The sequence below is a fragment of the Zootoca vivipara genome, chromosome 4 (genome assembly GCF_963506605.1).
Source record: "Zootoca vivipara chromosome 4, rZooViv1.1, whole genome shotgun sequence".
NCBI lineage: Eukaryota > Metazoa > Chordata > Lepidosauria > Squamata > Lacertidae > Zootoca > Zootoca vivipara.
The window spans coordinates 80,330,391-80,351,772 of NC_083279.1; the positions used below are offsets into that span (position 1 = coordinate 80,330,391).

At 44.7% G+C, this 21,382-nt stretch overlaps 1 protein-coding gene across 3 annotated transcripts in view; it reads left to right on the forward strand.

The window, feature by feature from the left end:
- Positions 1-21,382, forward strand: part of LATS2 (large tumor suppressor kinase 2) — a 48,733-nt gene that overhangs the window by 21,555 nt on the left and 5,796 nt on the right. For all 3 annotated transcript variants that reach the window (XM_035115057.2, XM_035115055.2, XM_035115056.2), the window contains 4 exons: positions 14,573-14,705; positions 15,743-17,247; positions 19,101-19,683; positions 21,004-21,186. In XM_035115057.2, the coding sequence (XP_034970948.1) occupies positions 14,573-14,705; positions 15,743-17,247; positions 19,101-19,683; positions 21,004-21,186 (2,404 nt within the window). The remainder of the gene's footprint in view (positions 1-14,572; positions 14,706-15,742; positions 17,248-19,100; positions 19,684-21,003; positions 21,187-21,382) is intronic.

Genomic DNA, 21,382 nt, shown 5'->3' on the forward strand with positions numbered 1-21,382 from the left:
TGGGTGCTCAAGAAGCCAGTTGTGGCTGGTGTTGTTTCTTTACAGCCATCACTTTTTCAGTTGTGGATCCCTGCATTGTTAAAACCAATAATTTTTAAAGGAGATTCCTTGATCTTTTCCTGGCAGACAGGATATCAAAGGATTGCTCAGCTTGTGCACCTACTTGAAGTCGCTTGCGTGTTCAGACAGAAGAGGGGAAATGGAGAAGTTCTGTTTAAAAAGAGAGATATCCCTGGCAGAACAAATCTGCGTCACGATTACTTTTTAGCTGTAATTTATATGCATGTTTCATCAGGTGCACGCCTTAAATCACCCACAGTAATTTTTAAACTTCACCATAAGGCAGACAGCTGTTCTATGTAGACCACAATGTTTTCTAGCATCACAACTACTGTACATGAGGCCCTTGAAACCCTTTAAAATTTAATGCTCTTATACAAGGTGTGTGCTGTCAGGTGAAGCAGATGCTACATGGAAGCCTTTGATTCAGTCTCTCTGGCAGCTGCGGCCTCCTAATCACTCATGTTTTGACTGACACGCATCTCATTTAAACCTAGCATTTTTATTTTTTAAATGCACTTTTTTAAAAAAGGAAAAAGTTTATATCCCTCTCCAACATGACAGCGCCCAAAGCAGTTTATATTGAAAACAAACAGCCAATTATCTGCAAAGGAGAGCGGTAAGAATTTGAAAACTAAACAAGGACTGAACTGAAAGGGAAAGCCTATGCAGCAGCCTCATTTCTCTTCATGCTAGTCATTTTTTTCTTTCACTATTTTCTTCTATTACGTTTGCTGTAGTCTTTCAGTCCTCCTGAAAGCATGCAGCATACCAGCAGAAGCCTACAGAGCTGAGCTATTAGTGCAGTGCTCTAAAAACCTCTCAAAGAGGGCAACAGGGACGCTGGATGTGTCAGTAGTTCTATTGCATAGTTTAGTCATTAGGTGGCGCTGGACTTAATTGTGTCTGGGTGAAATGCAGGGTTTCCCCTTCTTGCTCTGCTTGTTAGAAAGAGACAGTAAAGTTCTTCTCTAGCTTCTGGGCTGGTGTGTCCTCCAAGCCTTCCACATAATTTATGATGCAGTTTGTTTATGTACCACTTTGGGGCCCAAAGACCTGCCCCCCACCCCAAGCAGTGAACAGCATATTCATGCCAAAGAACAATAGCAACAGAAGTACAACCAGAACAGTATAAAATAGCAATGACACTTAACCACGATTACACACATAAACCACGTTGGGTTGACCTGCCTTCGTTCAGTCTTCCAGGAACAATTCGTGTAAAGGAGCATGTTAGACACCTGTGGAAGATGTTGATTGTCATTATGAGGCATACTTCTCAAGAGTCCTTGCAGGGATCAAGTTAGTGCCTGAGGGCAGGAAAATAAAAATACCCTGTTTTATAATAATAATAATAATAATAATAATAATAATAATAATAATAATAATAATAATAATAATAATATAGTTATACCCCGCCCATCTGGCTGGGTTTCCCCAGCCACTCTGGGCAGCTTCCAGAAGGATATTACAATACAATAATATATTAAACATTAAAAGCTTCCCTAAACAGGGCTGCCTTCAGATGTCTTCTAAAAGTCTGGTAGCTGTTACAAAATAAAAAAAATCCTTCAGTAGCACCTTAAAGACCAACTAAGTTTATATTTTGGTATGAGCTTTCGTGTGCATGCAAAAGCTCATACCAAAAGCTCATACCAAAAGCTCATACCAAAAGCTCATACCAAAATATAAACTTAGTTGGTCTTTAAGGTGCTACTGAAGGAATTTTTTTATTTTGCTTCGACTCAGACCAACACGGCTACCTACCTGTATCTGGTAGCTGTTGTTCTCTTTGGCATCTGGTGGGAGGGCGTTCCACAGGGCTGGCGCCACTACCGAGAAGGCTCTCTGCCTGGTTCCCTGTAACTTGACTTCTCGCAGCGAGGGAACTGCCAGAAGGCCCTCAGCACTGGACCTCAGTGTCCGGGCAGAACGATGGGGGTGGAGACGCTCCTTCAGGTATACTGGACCAAGGCCGTTTAGGGCCATAAAGGTCAGCACCAACACTTTGAATTGTGCTCAGAAACGTACTGGGAGCCAACAAATAATGCAATGCACTGGGAAGTTCTCCTACACATGATGGAAATTAATAGGTGCTGCCCAAACAGGAACTTCCTAGTAGATTGGGATGGTCTTTTCTATGTGATGTAGAAATCAAGCCTTGAGTATTGCAGCACCTACATTTGGGAAGTTCTTTCTGTTATGCATCCTGTTACTTTTCTGGTGCTGATTGAAGACCTTCCTTTTCCAACAAGCCTTTTAAGTGGAGACTTTTTTAATTTATTTTATCCCAGTCTGTTCTGGACTGGATTGGAAATTGTTGCTATTGCCATAAAATTACTTCAAAATGTTTCATAGGGAGCAAATTGTCAATTGAATGAAATACGGTAAACAGAACGTAAAATCTGCCACCCTTCAGACCCCAAATCCACAATCTGAGGCAAGACCTTGCCTTTTATAGCACATCGGACTCCATGCCCAGAAGAGTTGGATCACTTAATGGTGGTTTTCTGTTGCAAGGAAAACATACAAATATCAGCATTTATCTGGTCATGGAAAAGCCTTGTAGCTATCATCAGGCTGTTGGATCTATGAGGAGCGAGAAGTATTCATGGGTTTGTGCTAGTTCTGCCTGTGAAGAAAAAAGCATGGAATATAGAATGGAAACCACCTCAGAGAGTGGTTCCTGCTTAAAGAATACAGTGACTTAGAGCTGTGTTTTTGCATCCGCCAACCACACCTAGGCCAGGATTGGATGTTGTCATGCAGAGCAGTGTTTTCTCAGACTGGGGGCCAACACCAAACAGTGGTCTTGGGGGCCTCAGTGCCTCCTCACCTGCATGCCCTGCCATAGCTGTCTGGACCAGCACCATCAACTTACTGGGTAAGCTGAGTAAAGAGTGGCCAGGAGACAGAGAAGTTCATGAGAGGAGGAGTAGATGTTAGGGGAAATTAGCAAGTTAAAGCAGTAGTTTTTATCGCCATTGTTATCTATTATCAATACGTAAACTAGGAATAGAAAGGAAGGGGATGGGGAGAGGGAAGCTGCCGTGGAAGGTAGAAGAGAAGGTAAAGGGAGAGGAGGGATGAAAGAAACCATGATTTGTAGCATCTAGTTTGGTCACAGAAGAACAAAGTACAGTGGTACCTTGGGTTACAAACGCTTCAGGTTACAGATTCCGCTAACCCAGAAATAGTACCTCAGGTTAAGAACTTTGATTCAGGATGAGAACAGAAATCGTGCTCCGGTGGCCCGGCGGCAGCAGGAGGCCCCATTAGTGGTGCTTCAGGATAAGAACAGACCTCCGGAACGAATTAAGTTCTTAACCAGAGGTACCACTGTAGATCAAGCTTGAAAGTCATGCAATATGAATGTATTATTCCTCCCCCCCCACCCCGCTTTCTGAGATGAAGGACCTGCAGCTGTTCTCTTGAGGTGCTAGCCTTCTCGTGCAACCTTATTCTTGGTCAGCTGTAGACACACAAGAACTTCAGTAATATTGCTGCAGCTGCTTTATGCGAAAACGCCTGACCTCTTGGACATTTTATTCTGCTGATGGTTTTGCCTCCAGCAGTCGCCGGGCTATTCAAAAATTGTACCCTATGGTTTTGGAAAGCAGAGCAAATTGACAGTGTATTAATTAACAATCCTCCTTTGTAATGGACTTCCATGCTGATATGAGAGTCTGAATTCCAAGTGGAGCTTGCAGCTGTTCCGACTGCACGATGAGAACAAAATCAATAAAAGAATTAGCTCTTGCCACCCTTTTTTGTGCTAGAGTGCCCTCCATATTGCATCTTGCCTTCTGCAGTCTAGCCCCCCCCCCTTGCAACTCACTGTAGCATCTCATGGCGGTTTCATCAGAAGACTGATCAGGATCAAGTGTGATCTTTTGGAGGACAGAGTTTGTTTCTGAAGTGGCTGCAGAGTGGAGTTACTCGATTCAAACAAGGTTCCCACAGGCACATCGGCAAAATATATAATAGTATGTGTTTGTCTTGCACCAGTGTTTCATGTTGTCTGTTGGTTCCATTTCCATTTGTCTCTTGTTCTGGTTTCAAATTCCTTATCGCATTTGTAGCTCTCCTTGCTCCGAAGAAGGATTTGAACCCACACCTCCGCATCAAGTTCCACTTCTGAAAAAGCTACCTTTTTTCTTTTTGTGTTTCTTATACAGTGGTACCTCGCAAGACGAATGCCCTGCAAGACGAATTTTTCGCAAGATGAATGCATCTTGCGGTCTGATGGTGACTCGCAAGACGAATTCGTTTTGCGAAAAATTCGTCTTGTGAATTGCGGTTTCCCATAGGAATGCATTGAAATTTAATTAATGCGTTCCTATGGGGAAAAAAAAGAAACTTCATAGCATTCCTATGGGAAACTGCAATTCGCAAGACGAATTTTTCACGGAACGAATTAAATTCGTCTTGCAAGGCATCACTGTGTATTGTAATCTCACTGGCTCTTACACTTCATTTCTATTCAGCACTTGCTTTAGGTATGCACTGCTGCTTTTCAGCATTCCGGGCTTGCTCTCTTCCCTTTTTTTGCTCTCTTTCTATGTTTTGCATTTTGTGTTTTTATCTTGTATTTTTATGCTGTGAACAGCTCTGAGATCTTCGGATGAAGGGCGGTAGGCAGATTTAATAAATAAAATAAACCTTCAGGTGCTTTAAACCTGCTTTTTGATCTAAAAGAAAATGCCCAAAGTGCATAGCTGCCAAGTTATCCCTTTTTTACAGGGATTTTCCCTTATGCTGAATAGGCTTCCTCGCGAGAAAAGCGAAAACTTGGCAGCTATGAAAGTGGCATACCAAAATTAAAAACACAACACAGCAAATTAATTACCCAAAATTGTGAGTATTGACTGCAGTAACTGTGTTGAAAACAAATCTTTTTGATTGTGAAGCAAGCCCAGGTGGAGGAGATACAGATCCCTCCCCCAGTTCAAAAAAGATAAATGAAATAAATTTGCAAAGTAGCTGTGGTGAATGAGTCACTGCATGCAAAATTGGTTCAAAAACTCTTGAGAAACAACGAGAAAGGCAGGATAGAACAATATTGGGAAGGGGCACCACCGTGTGAGAAATGTGGGAGGAGATCACCAAACTACACATGAAGGTTTTAAAAAAGCTGAATCTGTTGTTTTGAAGAAAGAGAAGCCAGTGGGGCTCAGATTTCCTGCTGAAAACATTCACTCTGGCTGCTATTTGCCGCTAAGGTTGCTGAGATTAATGTAGATTGGTCCTTGTGTTTCCAATGACTGATCGTGCAAAATGACCTGGAGCAGACATAAAACGTGTGTATCGGGAAACACACCAAGAAGAGCAAATGGAGTTACCACTTGGGAATGTACTCAGCAAACCTATTCCTTAGTTGTTTTTTCAAAGTGTTTTTCATAGAATCGTAGAGTTGGAGGGGACCCCAAGGGTCTTCTTGTCCCACCCCCTGCAATGCAAGAATCTCTGCTAAAGCATCCATGGCAGGTGGCCTTCCAACCTCTGTTTAAAAACCTCCAAGGAAGGAGAGTCTACTACACGGGTTGGCAAACTATGGCCCGGGGGCCGGATGCAGCCAACCGGGCTTTTAAATCCGGCCCATGGATCCTGCCACCTGCTCAGACAGTCCCCGCGCTAAACCGGCACAGCAGCTGACTTCCGTGACACTGGCATGGCTTTGGATTGGCTGCAGGAAGCTCCTGCAGCCAATCTAAAGCTGCGGACGCCTCTGGGCGACGCCCCTTCCTAGCTGCTGAGGCAGCCGCGTATGGCCAAGAGCTGAGTGGGAGGAAGCAGCGCAGGGAGGCTGCCTCCGCTGCCCAGGCCAGTGACATGGGCTCTGTGCCCCACGGACTCCTGGCCGAGGCAGAGGATGACGACACTGCCAAAGATGAGGCTTTGGCGACTGCATGAGTGGCGGCGGGTGTGTGTGTCCTTTCGGGAGAGGGGGGTCCGCCCCCCCACACAAGGTCTGAGGGACAGTGGACCGGTCCCCTCCTGAAAGTTTGCTGCCCCCTGGTCTACTACCTCTCGTGAGAGTCTGTTCCACTGTTGAACATCTCTTACTGTCAGAAAGTTTTTCTGAATGTTTAGTCGGAATCTCCTTTCCTGTAACTTGAAGCCATTGGTTCAAGTCCTACCCTCCAGAGCAGGGGAAAACAAGCATGCTCCCTCCTCCATGTGACAGCCCTTAAGATATTTGAAGATGGCTATCATTATCTCCTCTCAGTCTTTTCCAGGCTAAACATATTCAGCTCCTTCAACCGTTCTTCATAAGGCTTGGCTTCCAGACCCCTGACCATCTTGGTTGCCCTTCTCTACACACGTTCCAGCTTGTCAACATCCATCTTAAATTGCAGCGCCCAGAACTGGACGCAGTGTTCCAGCTGTGGTCTGACCAAGGCAGGATAGAGTAGTACTATTATTTCCCTACTTCTGCTGATGCAGCCTAGAATAGTATTAGCTTTTTTTGCTGCTGCATCACACTGTTTGTGAAGCTTCTGGTCCACCAAGACCCCTAGATCCTTTTCACATGTACTGCTAGTAAGCCATCCTATATTTGTGCATCTGATTCTTCCTGCCTAAGTGCAGAACCTTACATTTGTCCCTATTGAAATTCCTTTTTTTAGCTTGCACCCAGTTGTCCAATCTGTTATGGTCATTTTGAATTCTGATTCAAAATGCAGCATTTTACATGTAGTAAGTGCAACTAGACTTGAGTAGCATGCAAATATAAATGGAATGTTAAGTTTTATAGTAAGCTGATCATGCCATTCCTGGCTATTATCATTTCTTTGGCATACTTCTTTCCTGGGTTAAAAATTGCAAAGAGAAATGCATAATATTGGGGTAAATATGAAGGCAGCCACTTTTTGTTGTTGCAGGGGTTGTGTTTCAAACAAGGGTACCATATGGTTCGTTGCAGGGGATTTGTTCAGGAGCCACTCGTTCTTGGGCACAGATAATTTGCTGTTGAAGATCTGCTTTTAGTTCTTCTGTATTGCTTAGCTTAAGGAATTACGGGCGAAGATTTGGTAGCAGTAATGGGCTGTCTTACTGACCCTGGCTCATATGAATTGAACTGTGACTCAACAAGTCGTCAATAGGTTTACCATACCCATTGAGGCAATCACCCATCTCCTACTACCCTGCTGAGAAAAACCCCACCTCACCCTTCCTCTATATATAAGGGTCTGGTGACTTCTGTTTCAGTGTATCTGAAGAAGTGTGCATGCAGACAAAAGCTTATACCCAGAACAAACTTAGTTCTCTAAGGTGCTACTGGACAATTTTTTATGTATTGTGACTGCATCAGACCAACATGGCTACCTACCTGAATCAACAACTCCGAGTTTGTGCAACAGGCTCCTAAGGATGTCTCCACGGAGATTTTTTCCATGTCTGCAGCCTATTTCCTTGGCTGCATGCTCCTGCCTAGATTCTGCTAATCGTCTTAGTCCTGTGTGCACTCTTCTCGTTATCTCCCCACTCCAGTCTCTTGCTCTTGCCTGGATATATCCTTTACATCACCTCCCACACTTTGCTGTTCCATCCACCATCTGCTGTCTTCATTTGCCCATGTACAGTTTCCGGAATTCATTTGTTGGCTGCAAACCTTTCATTCCCCTAGTCAATTTTGCTTTCAGTCTTTATCGAGGCAAGACTTGTTGACGATAACAGCTATGAAACATCCTCAGCCGCTGGTCCTCTTGCTCCCACTGATTTAAGAGATTATGTGGTTCAAGCGTGAGTAACCTTTGGCTCTCTGGATGTTGCTGAACTGCAACTCCCATCAGCCCTAGCAAGCATGGCCAATGACCAAGGATGATGGGACTTGTAGCTCAGCAACATCTGGAGGGACAAAAGCTGGCCACACCTGGTGTAGGGTAATGATTAAGGGTGTGAGCTGTGAGCAGCCTCAGCCACAAACTCACTAGGGACCTGGAGGCTAGAAACTGGAAGCACTCGCACGTAATCCTAACCCATGATTTAGGACTACGTAGGTGACCCTCCGTTAGTCCAAGCAACGCATTAGACTTGTATGGTCTCCCATCCCCTCTCATTTTCTTGCATGGCCAGGCAGAGGACTTCTGCTGAATTTGGTATTGAAGAAGTCTCAGCTTATCCTTGCATGCCAACTGGGCAATTTGGTTAACAATAAGCAATGGGTAATTGCTAAACAAGCCAACTTCAAACCATGAAACTAGCATTGTAAACGGCAATACTGTTTAGGTAGGGTGGCGCTGTGGTTAAACCACTGAGCCTAGGGCTTGCTGATCAGAAGGTCGGCGGTTCGAATCCCTGTGGCGGGGTGAGCTCCCGTTGCTTGGTCCCAGCTCCTGCCAACCTAGCAGTTCGAAAGCACGTCAAAATGCAAGTAGATAAATAGGAACCGCTACAGCGGGAAGGTAAACGGTGTTTCCATGTGCTGCTCTGGTTTGCCAGAAGCGGCTTTGTCATGCTGGCCACATGACCTGGAAGCTGTACGCCGGCTCCCTAGGCCAATAATGCGAGATGAGCGCGCAACCCCAGAGTTGGTCACGACTGGACCTAATGGTCAGGGGTCCCTTTACCGTTACCTTTAAACTGTGAGACCCTTGGTAAAGGTAAAGGGACCCCTGACCATTAGGTCCAGTCATGACCGACTGGGGTTGCGGCACTCATCTCACGTTATTGGCCGAGGGAGCCGGCATACAGCTTCCAGGTCATGTGGCCAGCATGACAAAGCCACTTCTGGCGAACCAGAGCAGCACACAGAAATGCTGTTTACCTTCCCATTTGGAGAGGTACCTATTTATCTACTTGCACTTTGACGTGCTTTCGAACTGCTAGGTTGGCAGGAGCTGGGACCGAGCAACGGGAGCTCACCCTGTCGCAGGGATTCGAACCGCCAACCTTCTGATCAGCAAGCCCTGGGCTCTGTGGTTTAACCCACAGCGCCACCTGCATCCCTTGGTAGGTGGAAGTAAATTCAACCTAAGTCCTGGCCACATGGGGAAAAGGAAGGAGGGAATGTGTGAACTCTGTTTTTCACTGTGGATTGTGGAGTCTTGTTCTCATAGGTTCCTGAACCATGGTTTAACATTCAATGGAAATGGGGCCTGTCTTACTTGTTTTCCTCTGCAAAGTGGCAATAATAATAGAGACCACGATTAGTATAAATATTACTGAGATAATGTATGTAGAACATTTTGGTGTGCTCATTATTACTAAGTATACATGTGTAAATATATGTATTAGTATATTCTACTACAGAATATTATTTGAACAATGAAAGGAACAGTTTCTGCTGGTTTTTAAAAATATGGGAATAGTTAGGCAGATATTCAAAAAAAAAATTACCCCCCCCCAAATTGCTCCCCTCTTTTTATCCTCTCAACAATTATGTGAGGTAGGATAGACTATTTATTATAGAAAATTATAAATAATTATCACTATGTGCAGGGTTTTCTTTTTGTTTTTATTATTATGGTTTTTATTTTTGTGTTTTCTATACAGTATTGTAAAGCACCCTGTGATCTTCGGATGAAGGGCATAATAATAATAATAATAATAATAATAATAATAATAATAATAGGACCGTGACTGGGCCAAGGTCACCCCAGTGTGCTTCATGGCTGAGCAGTGATTTGAACCCTTATCTCCCATGTCGTAGACCAGGCATCCCCAAACTTCGGCCCTCCAGATGTTTTGGACTACAATTCCCATCATCCCTGACCACTGGTCCTGTTAGCTAGGGATGATGGGAGTTGTAGGCCAAAACATCTGGAGGGCCGCAGTTTGGGGATGCCTGTCGTAGACTAACCACTACACCACACTGCCACTGTAGTACAAAATTACTTTCTAAAACCCAGAACTCCAAATGGTTGTATCTGTTACTTGCCCCATTGCAGTTCTGTCTTTAAAGCTAGCACACATTACTGTAATTACAATGTGACCTGGGTAAGCAGCTCACAGTGATAGGAATATCTTAAGCAGAACATGGATCAATTATAATGCATCCAGGTCAGCTATCCTAAAGGGTGTACAGCCCTGTTTAAAATATTCCTAGAGGAAATATTAAAGATAGAATTTTCCTATTTAAGGTGCTTATTATTGCTTTGCCCAAAGGTGCTATTATACACAATGGTGAGATGAACTGGAAAACTTCACTGCTTTGTAACTTGAAATCGTTTGAAGGTACCAGGTGCGTTTCCATTCCTTTTCTGAAGCAAAGCCCAATTTGGGCTTGGCCCAGACACGGATGGGAAACTTGCCTCAGAATCCCCATAAATTTCTCTGGCCGCCTTGGAAGGGTGGTTGGATGCAAGCATATATGAATCAGTAGAACACTGTTCCCTTTTGTGCGTAAAATGTAGCTGCATTATTAATATAAAGTATGTCACAAGTGTGGGGAGTTATTTGCCATACTATATTTGTATAAGGGCTGTAACTGACGCCAGAAGGCAGGCCTGCAATTCTTAAATGTGCTTGTTTTTCTGAGGGCAGTTAGTCCAGTGACTTGTAGCTTTTGATCTGTACTCACAGCTGAGGGATTTCTTTACACCCAGCTTGACAGAATTATTCTCCTTGAATCCTGGGAGGATTTGTAAACAGCACAGGGGTTTTTTGTTTTTGTGCTTTTTTCTGCACATACCCCAGATTTTTCTTGGAAGCAACAGGAAGGGAATGACTAGAACCTAGTCACTTCTAAATTAGTGCCTGCGGTACTGAAATAGTTGGCATATTGGGTGGTACTTTTTATAAATGTAATGTCAGCCAAATGAATGTTTGGCTAACGCGTGCATGTGGTAAAATTAGCAAAATGCATCACTGATGCTAATGAAGGGAATAACCTCATTGCTGCAGTTCATTGAAAGTGCCATCCGGACAGATTACTTGCCCTGAACACTGAGGTCAAGGAGTTGCTATTGAAAGCATGTGAGAGACTCTCTCTCTCTCTCTCTCTCTGTGTGTGTGTGTGTGTGTGAGAGAGAGAGAGAGAGAGAGAGAGAGAGAGAGAGAGACAGAGAGACAGAGAGACAGAGAGACAGAGACAGAGACGGGTCTGGCAGGGCCTTCCCATCAGCTCTACTTGAAAGGCCAGCAACATTTCCTTAAAATGTTGTGATTCTAGCTGATCATTATAAGGATTCTGTAGAATGGTGCCTTTTTCGTTCTCCTCCCTCCTAATCCCATTTCCTTTTGTGCTGTATCCTTGAAACCTTAGCGTATGACCGCCTCGTCACTGACATTTGTAAGCTACTCTGAGAATCTTTTTTTTAGTTGAAGAACGGGATAACAATGCTTTTAATTAATAAATGGCTTCTTTTGTGATACGGTACTATTACAGTCTTCACAGCTGAGAACAGATGAGAACAAGTAGGACATCGGTAAGACCTATATATAAAAAAGACTGCTTTTAATAGTATATCATTATATCTGAGACTTCAAAAAAAAAAAAAAAGTATCAGAAATTGCTGTTTTATTTCAAAAGCTCTCACACACAAAATACCTTAGGTGCTCCTTGCTTGAGCTTCATTTTATGCATATCTTCCTTAACTGGAAAAACTACCGTAAATCCGGCATTGTTGTCTTACATCCACTTATAGGACTTATCAACAAAACTTGCTTTTCAACTTGCGTGTAGTGAAATAGTCTTATGAAAATGTCTCCTTCCCTCCCCCACTCTGGTAAATTTGAAAATTTGCTCTGATGCCTACCTGGTTTTTTAAAAAAATATGTTTTGACCTGTGGTTACAAGATCGTTCACACTAAAACATTTAAACACCTCTCAGTAACTAGCAAGATTTTTATCGCCGCATTTCTCTATTGTGGCAAATATTTTCAATTACGTGCAAGTGGAAACATTTAGTATTTTCCCTGGAAAAGACGCTGATGCTGGGAAAGATTGAGGGCACAAGGAGAAGGGGACGACAGAGGACGAGATGGTTGGACAGTGTTCTCGAAGCTACGAACATGAGTTTGACCAAACTGCGGGAGGCAGTGGAAGACAGGAGTGCCTGGCGTGCTCTGGTCCATGGGGTCATGAGTCGGACACGGACTAAACGACTAAACAACAACAACAACAAAGGGCTTCTAACTTGAGGCAACTAGATTCCTTTGGCTCATAACTCCCTTACAGAATAAGCACTAATGTTGGACCAGTTCACAGCAAATAGCATTTTTTGTGCTAGTTCAGCTTTATTGCTGTGTCTGAATTCACCTTGTGTTTACACTAGAGCCATGAAGTTCAGAGTACGAAAGAAGGCTCTCCGTAATGGAGTGGAGGTTATTTTTAGGGTGGGGGAGTCATGTTTTGTGTGTTCGGCGGGTTGGTTAGCCAGGAAGCAAACTGCTGACACATATTCCCTCCATCCCAAGCTGCCACAGCCCAAATAGAAGAGGTCAACTGGCATCAAAGACGGCTGTTGGATTATGTAATGTTTGCTTTCCCATATGGAATGATCAAACATGTTTTTGAGGTGTACGTACTGCTTAGAACACTATGATAGAAAGGGAGGATAGGAATTAAATGTTGAGGGCAGAGTGGCACATTTGCAGTTTCTCATTTGCCTTCGTTTTGCAGCTCAACATAGTGAAGCAGATTCAGCCACAAGGTTGGGAGAGGGGAAAATTTGGGCATATGTAAGCCCGAACCTCCTGACTGCTGAATATACATTCAACACCAGGGGTCCCCAGACTACGGCCCGCGGGCCAGATGCGGCCAAATTGGCCTCCCAATCGGGCCCGCAACGACCCCCGCTGCGCGCCGCCGCCATTCCAGATCTGAAAAAATTCGCTGAAAATCGTTTCTGCATGCGTATGGGCCTCTCCCGACCCAGAAGAGGTCATTTCCGGTGCACTTCCGGGTCGGGGGAGGTGCACTTCTGGGTCGGGGAGGCCCATACGCATGCGCACAAACAATTTTCGGCGATTTTTTTCGGCCTGGAAGCGTGCCACCGCGCCAGTAAATGGGTGTGCGCATGCGCACTGGCGCACACTCCCCCACCCTCCAGCCCACTGCGCGCACACTCCCCCGCCCTCCGGCCCGCCGCGAGATTGGCACGGCGGGCACCGGCCCAAAGGCGGGTAAGTCTGGGGACCCCTGTTCAACACTGTCCATTCAATATGCATCTTCAAAACATGAGGGGATTACTAAAGACTAGGCCCAATTTATACTAGGCTTGCCACAAGGAATACTGGAAGGAACGGTTTCTCTGGCTGTGTTGGGACCAAGTCAATAATATAAAATATATATACTTTTGTTTAAACAGTTTTCCAGGCTCACGGGAACTTTCTAAGTGATTTTCATCCAGGGAACTACAGGACGAAGTTTCGTTTAATTATTTTGATTTATTTATAAGAGTATGAACCACCAACTCATTTTTAAAAAAAATGGCAGGGTCCATAAAGGAAACCATAATTTCACAGTGGTGAAAAACATTTCACACTAGTAGAACATCCAAGAACATAGGAAGAGCCTGTTGGATCAGGTCAATGGCCCATCTAGTCCAGCATCCTGTGTTTTCATGGTGGACGACCAGATGCCTCTGGGAAACCAGGGAGCAGGACATGAGGACAATATCACTCTTCCCCTCCTGTGGTTTTCAGCAACTAGTGTTCAGCGGCATTGCTGGCCTCCAACTGTGGCGGCAGAGCACAGCTTTCATGGCTAGCAGCCATTGATAGTCCTTCTCTCCTCCATGAATTTGTCTAATCCTATTCCCAAGCTTGTCCAAGTTGGTCACTGCCTCCTGGGGAGAAGCGAGCTCCATAGTTTGATCCTGTGCTGCATGAAGCAGTGCTTTCTTTTATCAGTCCTAAATCTCACAACATTCAGCTTCAATCGGATTTCCACAAGTGCTAGAGTTAGGAAAGAAGAACTTTTCTCTGTCCACCTGCTCCGTGCCGTGTATGTCATGTGCTGATCGTTTCTGGAGTGCTGAAACGTTTTATTCTTTCTAAGGTGCCTGATATTGCTAATCTAGAACTGTAGAGTTGGAAGGGACCCCGGGGTTCATTTAATCCAACCCCCCGATAGCAAAAACTTCATTGCTTTGGGGCCGAATACTCAGCCCAGTTTTGGTTAATGCACTTCAAACCTTTAGGTCAATTGTGGGTTATGCAGCAGGATTTTTAAAAAATGTTTGTTTTTCATGCAAGTACTTATAGAAAGGTGACGCCCTCTTAGAAAAGGTCACCCTGCAATGTCTGTTGCAACATGTTAATGCTTCTGAAACTGGGGAAAGCCCACAGCTTAGCAGTAGAGCATCAGATTTGCCAGCAGAAGCTCTAAGGTTTGGTCCCTGGTGTCTCTAGACCTATGAAAAACTCCTGCCTGAAACCCTGGAGACAATACTGACCTAAATGTTCCTAAAGTAGGGTGTTGGTTTTTTCCCAAACCCATAGTTCTGTAGTTACATCAATGATTTAATCAGTAAATTGACTGAAATTCATACGGCTGTTTAGCTTCAACGGTGTTATGCCATCAGATTGTTCATTTGTGTTTCTGTATATCTGTTTTGTCTAGGAGATGGCTGTGAGAGCCCTAAAACAAACTGGCAGTAGAAGCATTGAAGCAGCTTTGGAATACATTAGCAAGATGGGATACTTGGATCCCAGAAATGAACAAATAGTCCGGGTCATTAAACAGACATCTTCGGGTAAGTGTGGGTGCTCTTTCCATCTCATTCCTAAGCTTTCGCCTGGTTTGATGCTGTGTGGAATATGAAAGCAACTTGGTAGCTGTCTAGACGCTGCTAAGTGTGGTTTCTCAAGGGATAAAATATCATTGACCTGTGGACTGTGTGGCAATATATACTTCAAGTTTCATTCCTAATGTGCTAAAGTTCGATGCAACCAGATAGAAGCCTTGCAACAATTTGATTGCATTTTGCTGTTGAAGGGTTTGAAATGGGAGTTTGCAAGGAAATATTAAATGTGAAAATTTTGCCTTGTTGTCACTACAAAAAGAAAAGAAATTGTATTTCAAGTTACAGGGAACCAGGCAGAGGGCCTTCTCGGTAGTGGCACCTGCCCTGTGGAACGCCTTCCCACCAGATGTCAAAGAGAAAAACAACTACCAGACTTTTAGAAGACATCTGAAGGCAGCCCTGTTTAGGGAAGCTTTTAATGTTTAATAGATTATTGCATTTTAATGTTCTGTTCTGTTGGAAGCCACCCAGAGTGGCTGGGGAAACTCAGCCAGATGGGCAGGGTATAAATAAATAAATAAATAAATAAATAAATAAATAAATAAATAAATAAATAAATAAATAAATAAATATTCCTTAAGTGTGAATCCATGTGTATCCTCATCCTGAAGATTCATGTAGCATTTCACTCTTACTCCTCCTTCCATTTCCTTATTTCTGGTTCAGTGCAAATGCAAAGGTAAACTTAGCCAAGAAACACACTTGAATTTGCTAGGAAGAACAGTTCGAACCTTTTAGTTTCAAAACTGTTTTATCATTTGCATTGCAGTTTTGCACGGAGCCGATTTTAACAGTGTTGTTTTAACTGATGACAGTGGGGGTTTTTTTGTCCTTGCTCACAAATCTGAAACCTTTCTGTGAGAAGTAGTCTTAGAAATTCTATGAAATAATGAATTCAGTGTTACATGCATGCGCAGGAATAAGTCTATTCACATGAATGGTTTCCTAACACTACCTCACCCATTATCTTTCTCTCCCCACTACAGGAAAGGGTATTATGCCAAATAACATAAGCCGCAGGCCAAGTTTTGAAGGGTCCAGCGAATCTTTCCCACCCTACCACCAGGTTAGCAACCCGGGCTATGAAGGTGCAGGCTTTGGGGCAGAAGCTGCTAACATGCTGGGTGATGTTCCCAGGCCATATATGGACTACTTGCTCTCTGCTTCTCAGGCTGCAAACATGAACTCTCCAGTACAAAGGCCTGCCAGCTTAGGCTCCCACAACACGCCTGGCAGTCACCAGCAGAAAGCCTATTCTGCAAACATGGATGCCCCAGTGATCAACTATCCGGGCCACAGCAGCCCTCATTATGGCAGGCAACCCGTGATGGTGCAAGGGGAAGCTCAGGCTCTCGGCTATGGGATTCAGAGGAGCCATTCTTTCCAGAACAAGTTGCAGCAGGAGGGAGGGTATCCCAGCCTTCCGAACAAAGGAACGGTTGTTCAGAATAACTCCGGCCACGGGTTCCAGCAAGCGCCAGGCGGTCTGTATATGCCGCACTCCCATCACAAGCAACCGATCCCCTCCTCCCACCCAATGCACGTGATCACCAGAGGAGGCCCAGCATATACAAACGAATTTTCAGACAGCCCACCACAGGGCCTGCTGACGCCATCCAGAAACAGTCTGAACATGGACCTGTATGATATGAACAACCCTCAAGTTCAGCAGTGGCAGACGACCTCTTCATCGTCGTCCTCGTCACGCCGCGACTCGTTACAGAACCCAGCCCTGGAAGCGTCGGTCCGGCAGCATGTGCCCTTCAGGCCTGAGGGCTGCGTCCCAAGCAGAACCAATTCTTTCAACAGCCACCAGCAACAGATGCCGATATCCATGAGGCAGACTTCTCCAGGCAAAGCTGAGGCGTCCATTACTTCTCCAAACACCATCACGGCAGTCACATCTGCTCATATTCTACAGCCAGTGAAGAGCACAAGGGTGATGAGGCCTGAGCCTCAGACTGCAGTAGGCCCTGCTCATCCTGGCTGGCTGGCTGCACAGTCTTCGGCTGTGGATGGCTTAGGAATGGCCGAACAGCACCCCCTTCCTGTTGGAGGAGCTAATGCCTATCAGCTAGATGTGGACTATAGCAATCAGGAGCTGAGGTGCCCTCCGCCTCCTTATCCGAAGCATTTGCTGCTGCCCAGTAGTTCTGAGCAGTTTGATATGAACTGCTTACGCACAGGGATCGAGCAGACCCTTCGGCGAGTCCCCAGCTCATCAGGAAACAAAGCTGAGGAAAACGGGGAAAGGAACGACAAAATCAAGTCGGCCAAAGCGGAAAAGCCAGGCAAGGATAAGAAACAGATCCAGACGTCCCCAGTGCCGGTGCGGAAGAACGGCAAAGATGAAGAGAAAAGAGAGTCACGTATTAAAAGCTACTCGCCGTTTGCCTTTAAATTCTACATGGAGCAGCATGTGGAGAACGTCATAAAGACCTACCAGCAGAAAATTAATCGCCGGCTGCAGTTGGAGCAAGAAATGGCCAAGGTAATTTGTGTGTTTGTGCTTTTGTTTTTCTTGAAAGGTAATGAGACTGGGATAATGTAGCAGACCTCTGTATTCAATACAGCATAGATACGCAAGTCTCTCACACTTCCTGATACCACATCCCAACTTCATCCAACCCCCCACAGAAATAGAGATATTTTCTGACATCCAGGACCATTGCTGGGTGTCATTTGTGCTTCTTCCCCCCCCCCAGTCCCCCCCCCAATACAGAGGAAGGAACAGAAAGCCAAGCCACACTGCCCCTGATATAAAGGGGAATGGACAAACAACACATGGAAGATAAGGCTGTCAATGACTCATAGAATTGGTAGACTCCTCTTCATGTTGGCTCTATGGAAGCTGTGTTATCAAAGGCAGCAGACCTCTAAATTCCTGTGGTTGGAGTATAGCAGTGGGAGAGGGCTGCTGCAATATTCTGCTTGTAGGGTTCCCATGGGCATCTGGTTGGCCAGTGTTGAAACGAGGATGCTAGAATTCTTATGCCTTTGGCTTGATTCCTCTTATGGGCAGTGGTGGAGGAAGGGGGTATGGGGGATGTGGGTGTCATCACTGAAGGGGGGGTGACAAAATAAGTTTTTTTATAAAAAAAATTGGGCTCACAAAACTTTTTAGGAGTGACATGGTGGCTTAGGTGCTTGCAGGTTCCGTGCTGCCTGAAACGGCAGCGTGGGACTTGCGTCTGCCTACTGCCTCTCCCTCAGCTGCCCTACAGCTGAGGGGGAGGCAACGGAGAGTCTTCAAGCGTCAAAGAGGGTCACTCCGCCTCCATGGGCAGATCGCCCCGCTCCTGGTTGCAGAACACACACACACCCCGCACCAGGCACCTGAGCGGCTAGCTACACCACTGCTTATGGGTCCTCTTATGGTTTAATGACCAAGTGGGATCTCTTTGATTTATGAACTTTTATCAGGAATTTCCCTCAGATTTTTCAAGGTTACCTTCCTTGCCATGTGGGCTAGTGAAATGCAATGAGGAATTAAGATAGTTGCGGTGATGAGTTTTGAGCCAGATTTTATGCTTAGAAGCATGAAATGGAAATGGCTCTAACAAATTAAAGTAATAGAATGAATGCAACCTGCGTGTACTGCTTTTAAATACAGTGGAACCTCGGTTTATGAACACCTCGGTTTATGAATTTTCGGTTTATGAACGCCGCGGACCCATCTGGAACGGATTAATTCATTTTCCATTACTTTCAATGGGAAAGTTCGCTTCAGTTTATGAACGCTTCAGTTTATGAACAGACTTCCGGAACCAATTACACAGATGCTTCAGTTTATGAACGCTTCAGTTTAAGTACTCCGCGGACCCGTCTGGAACGGATTAATCCACTTTCCATTACTTTCAATGGGAAAGTTCGCTTCAGTTTATGAACGCTTCAGTTTATGAACAGACTTCCGGAACCAATTACACAGATGCTTCAGTTTATGAACGCTTCAGTTTAAGTACTCCGCGGACCCGTCTGGAACGGATTAATCCACTTTCCATTACTTTCAATGGGAAAGTTCGCTTCAGTTTATGAACGCTTCAGTTTAAGTACTCCGCGGACTGTCTGGAACAGATTAATCCACTTTCCATTACTTTCAATGGGAAAGTTCGCTTCAGTTTATGAACGCTTCAGTTTATGAACAGACTTCCGGAACCAATTGTGTTCATAAACCGAGGTACCACTGTATTTAGAGGGTGAGATGGAACAAAAACAGACTGAGCTTTTGTTGCACGTTCTTCGTAACTGATGTGATTGTGCATCTTTTCCGGCAATTTTTGTGTCTGTATGTGATTATCCTGACTCCCTTGCTTTTTCTCTCCCCACCTCATAATCCCCACCCAGGCTGGCCTTTGTGAAACAGAACAAGAGCAGATGAGGAAAATTCTCTACCAGAAGGAGTCAAACTACAACAGGCTCAAGAGAGCCAAAATGGACAAATCCATGTTTGTAAAAATCAAGACTCTGGGTATCGGTGCTTTTGGGGAAGTCTGCCTTGCATGCAAAGTGGACACCCACGCCCTGTACGCCATGAAAACCCTGAGGAAGAAGGACGTGCTCAACCGTAACCAAGTTGCCCATGTCAAGGCCGAAAGGGACATCCTTGCAGAGGCAGACAATGAATGGGTGGTTAAGCTCTACTACTCCTTCCAGGACAAGGAGAACCTGTATTTTGTGATGGACTACATCCCCGGCGGAGACATGATGAGCCTGCTCATCCGGATGGAAGTCTTTCCAGAAAAGCTAGCTCGGTTTTACATTGCTGAACTCACACTGGCCATAGAGAGCGTGCACAAAATGGGGTTTATCCATAGAGACATCAAGCCTGATAACATTCTGATTGATCTTGATGGACACATCAAACTGACCGACTTTGGCCTCTGCACTGGATTCAGGTGGACGCACAACTCGAAATATTACCAGAAAGGTAATGGGCTTGGGGGCAAGGAGGTAGCTTCGAAATGTGCCATAGTTGTTGTTACTATGACTTCAGCATATGTATATATCCTCCCCTTCAGAAAAAATTCCCAGAGTGGCTTATAGCACAAACTCAAAAATACAATAAATACATTAAAAAAAAAACATGAGAAAGGTGGGGGTTGAGGAGGTGTTTGAAGAACGTGAGAGAGGTGATCTCACCCATTTGTCCTAAGAGGCAGCTCCAAAGATAAGGGGCAATAAGGGAGATGGAGCAAAGGCTGGAGGAGTGACAGTCATGGGGATATAAGAGCAGAGATAAAGGCAGGCAAGGCTAAGGAAAGCTTTAAAGGGGAGGACAAGGAATTTGTACTGGACCAGGAGCAGAAAGAGAAAAAAGTGAATGACTTTGGTGGCAGATCTTTGGATAGAGATGAGGGGGCCAAAGTGTGACTGTGTAAAATCAGAGAGATGGTAGCAGTAGCCAACACCAGCCTATCTATAGACATATGATCCACATAACATATAGGGCTCCTCCAGCCAACCTGGGCATTCATCTTAGAATACAGGTGGCATTCAGCTAAGTATTCCTATCCGTGCAAATATTACTGCTAGCACAATGGGATTTTCCTACCCGCCTCCTCCTTCCCTCGCACTTGCCCTACCCTGCAAAACCTGCTCTGAAAAGTTGAGCCAGCAGAACAGAATTGTGGGGCACATGGGGGGAGGAGAGGAGCGGAAAGGTTCCGTTGCACAAGGAGAAAATCCTGCACTGCACTGACAGAACCAGTGACTTAGTGCTACATGGAATGCAACACTGTTCAGTCTCTATGGAGCATACATTCCAGTTTGTTTGTGAGGATGTTAAACAACAATGAGTATTCACCCTGATTTACTTGGATAGCAGTTATATGTCTTCCTGTTTTTCAGATGTTCATCCCACACTTTTCACTACATTTCCATTTTACTTTTTAAATTGCAAAGAGTCTAGTTTGTTGTATTTCATGGGATTTGTTGCGTCAGGGCAACAGAGCACTTATAGTCTGCTTTAATTGAAGAAAAATCCTGACAATCCAGAGGTGAATGTAGTCACCGTTTGTGGCTGCTTCTGAGTTTTGTCTCCTGAACCTTTTTTAAACACTCTTATTCATTTTTAAGATGTTACATGTTAGGGGAAGGGGTGAAATGCAAACAAAAAACGCAGTCAAAATTAAATTGCAAAGCTTGCAGTTCAGAGGAAAACAGTGAATCATGCTTATTTTGTTTCTAGGGAGAGCTTTTTTTGATCTTTCCATGTAATTTCCTATTTTCTTTTCCCATCTTTTGAAAGGGAGCCACATCAGGCAGGACAGCATGGAGCCAAGCGACCTTTGGGATGATGTGTCTAACTGTAGATGTGGAGACAGGTTGAAGACCTTGGAGCAGAGAGCTAAAAGGCAACATCAGAGATGTTTAGCCCATTCATTAGTTGGAACACCCAATTATATTGCACCTGAAGTTCTCCTTCGTAAAGGTAGGTGGTTTATTTGTTTAAAATGTTTCTAGCTCACCCTTCATCACAAGCGCTCAGTATTCTATACTGCAGTACAGTCAACCCTCGTTTCCCGAACGCCTCTGTTTTGGAACATTTTGGCTCCCGAACAACGAAAACCCAGAAGTAAATGCTCCAGTTTTCAAACGTTCTTCGGAAGCTGAATGTCCGACACGGC